Source organism: Stegastes partitus, unplaced genomic scaffold, assembly GCF_000690725.1.
Source record: "Stegastes partitus isolate 25-593 unplaced genomic scaffold, Stegastes_partitus-1.0.2 Scaffold483, whole genome shotgun sequence".
Lineage (NCBI taxonomy): Eukaryota > Metazoa > Chordata > Actinopteri > Pomacentridae > Stegastes > Stegastes partitus.
Genome location: NW_007578214.1, coordinates 314,062 through 315,798, shown reverse-complemented (window position 1 = coordinate 315,798; position 1,737 = coordinate 314,062). Strand labels below are relative to the sequence as shown.

At 48.4% G+C, this 1,737-nt stretch overlaps 1 protein-coding gene across 1 annotated transcript in view; it reads right to left on the bottom strand.

The window, feature by feature from the left end:
* akap6 (A kinase (PRKA) anchor protein 6) overlaps nucleotides 1-1,737 on the bottom strand; it is a 159,301-nt gene that overhangs the window by 121,553 nt on the left and 36,011 nt on the right. The window contains exon 10 of the mRNA XM_008287037.1: nucleotides 1,194-1,316. Coding sequence (XP_008285259.1) covers nucleotides 1,194-1,316 — 123 coding nt within the window. The remainder of the gene's footprint in view (nucleotides 1-1,193; nucleotides 1,317-1,737) is intronic.

The window sequence follows — 1,737 nt, the reverse complement described above, 5'->3', positions numbered from 1 at the left end:
GAACAGCGGGAATAAAACGGAGGTGGAATAGAACAGAGGGAATGAAACGGAGGTGGAACAGAACAGAGGGAATAAAACGGAGGTTGAACAGAAGAGAGGGAATAAAACAGAGGTGGAACAGAACAGAGGGCAGACGGTGAGAAAACAAAACAATAAAACGAGTAGAGAAAGAAAGCAGCGATGACAGACACAAACCGGAGCACAGACACAGAGTCAGGATACAAGCTGTTGTCAGTCCAGCGTTTATTTCCCATCATGCCTCTGGGTGTTAAAGGAGGCAGCGACCTCTGACCTTTAACCTGCACCAGTCACACCTGAGCACAGGTGAGCTCAGAGCCCACTGCCTGTGATCAACAATGACTGTGTGTCCGGTGTAATCTGTCATCCGGACTCTTACTTACTGGATTCTATGAGGAACTAACCCAACATGAGGTCAGAACCACAAACAGGCGTCACATTTTAAACGTGTTTCAAGAATCTGAATGAATGCGTTGATGTTTGGGAATAAAAGTTCTGGTGTCAGCCCAATAACACCACGGTTCTGTGCAGCTCGTCTCCGTGAGGTTCTGTTTGACGTGTTTCTGTTCACCATTTACTCACTTCTCATCCAACCAATCAGATGAGAGGGACTCGTCACCATGGCAACCCAGAAAATGGAGGAGAAGCTTCAAGTGTGTTGTGAAAGGTTTTAACCAGAACCACGACATGTAGTGTTGGAGCCTGAACAGAACCAGACAGAGAATAAAAACCCAAAGTAAACAAAACAAAAAGCTAAGTTCCTCTGAGGAAGGTTCTGGTTCTACAAGGTCAGAACCAGGAGGAGGACGGTTCTGGTTCTACAGGGTCAGAACCAGGAGCAGGAAGGTTCTGGTTCTACAGGACCTGCTGCATATCTTTATTTCTAGTGAACATCACAGCGTTCGCCGTGCTCCTATAGGTTTAGAACCTGTCGGTTATTTTCTGACGATTCGTTCGTCGCCCATCGCAGAGCAAACATCGGTCTGATTCATGGCTTCCTGGCTGATAAATACCGTCACCTAGGTGATGTTTTTTTAAAGCTAACATGAATTTTAAACCCGTGGGCTGGTTCTGGTGTTCAGAGGGTTACAGGTGAGACCAGATTCAGGTGAAAGCTGCTGATAAGCTGCATCATGAAGCATCCTGACAGCTAGAAACAGGCTGCAGTGTCTCACCAGGTGTGTGTCCAGGTAAACCCTCAGGCTGTCCAGGTCCTGTCTGGGCTGAGTCCAGTTCTCGGTGCTGTCCAGAGCCTCCTGCAGCCACGAGATGAACCCGTCCAACTGCTGCACCAGACGCTGGGGACACAGTTCAGAGTGTGAGTCTAACAGCAGTAATAAGAGGCAGCGAGCAAAGCTGCTGGAGTCACATCACAACAACACTTCAGAGCAGAACGAGACGAGATCAAAACGCTGAGAGGAGCGAGCAGCACGGCAGAGCGCTGGACGCTGGTTAAGAGCTGATTCCACATGAATTAATTCAAGGACAGAAAGAGAACAAAAACAGGAAACCCGCAGGACGGAGCAGGTAAACACTCATTCTGATAAATACAGAGAGAAGCAGGAGAACCAGGAGGAGAACCAGGAGGAGAACCAGGAGGAGAACCAGGAGGAGCACTGAGCCGACAGAGGGACAGACAGCCGAGTAAAACAGCGAGCTGAGTGGAGGCAGCACAAACAAAGACAGAAACAAGAGTACATGTTATAAAAGCAACGGGAA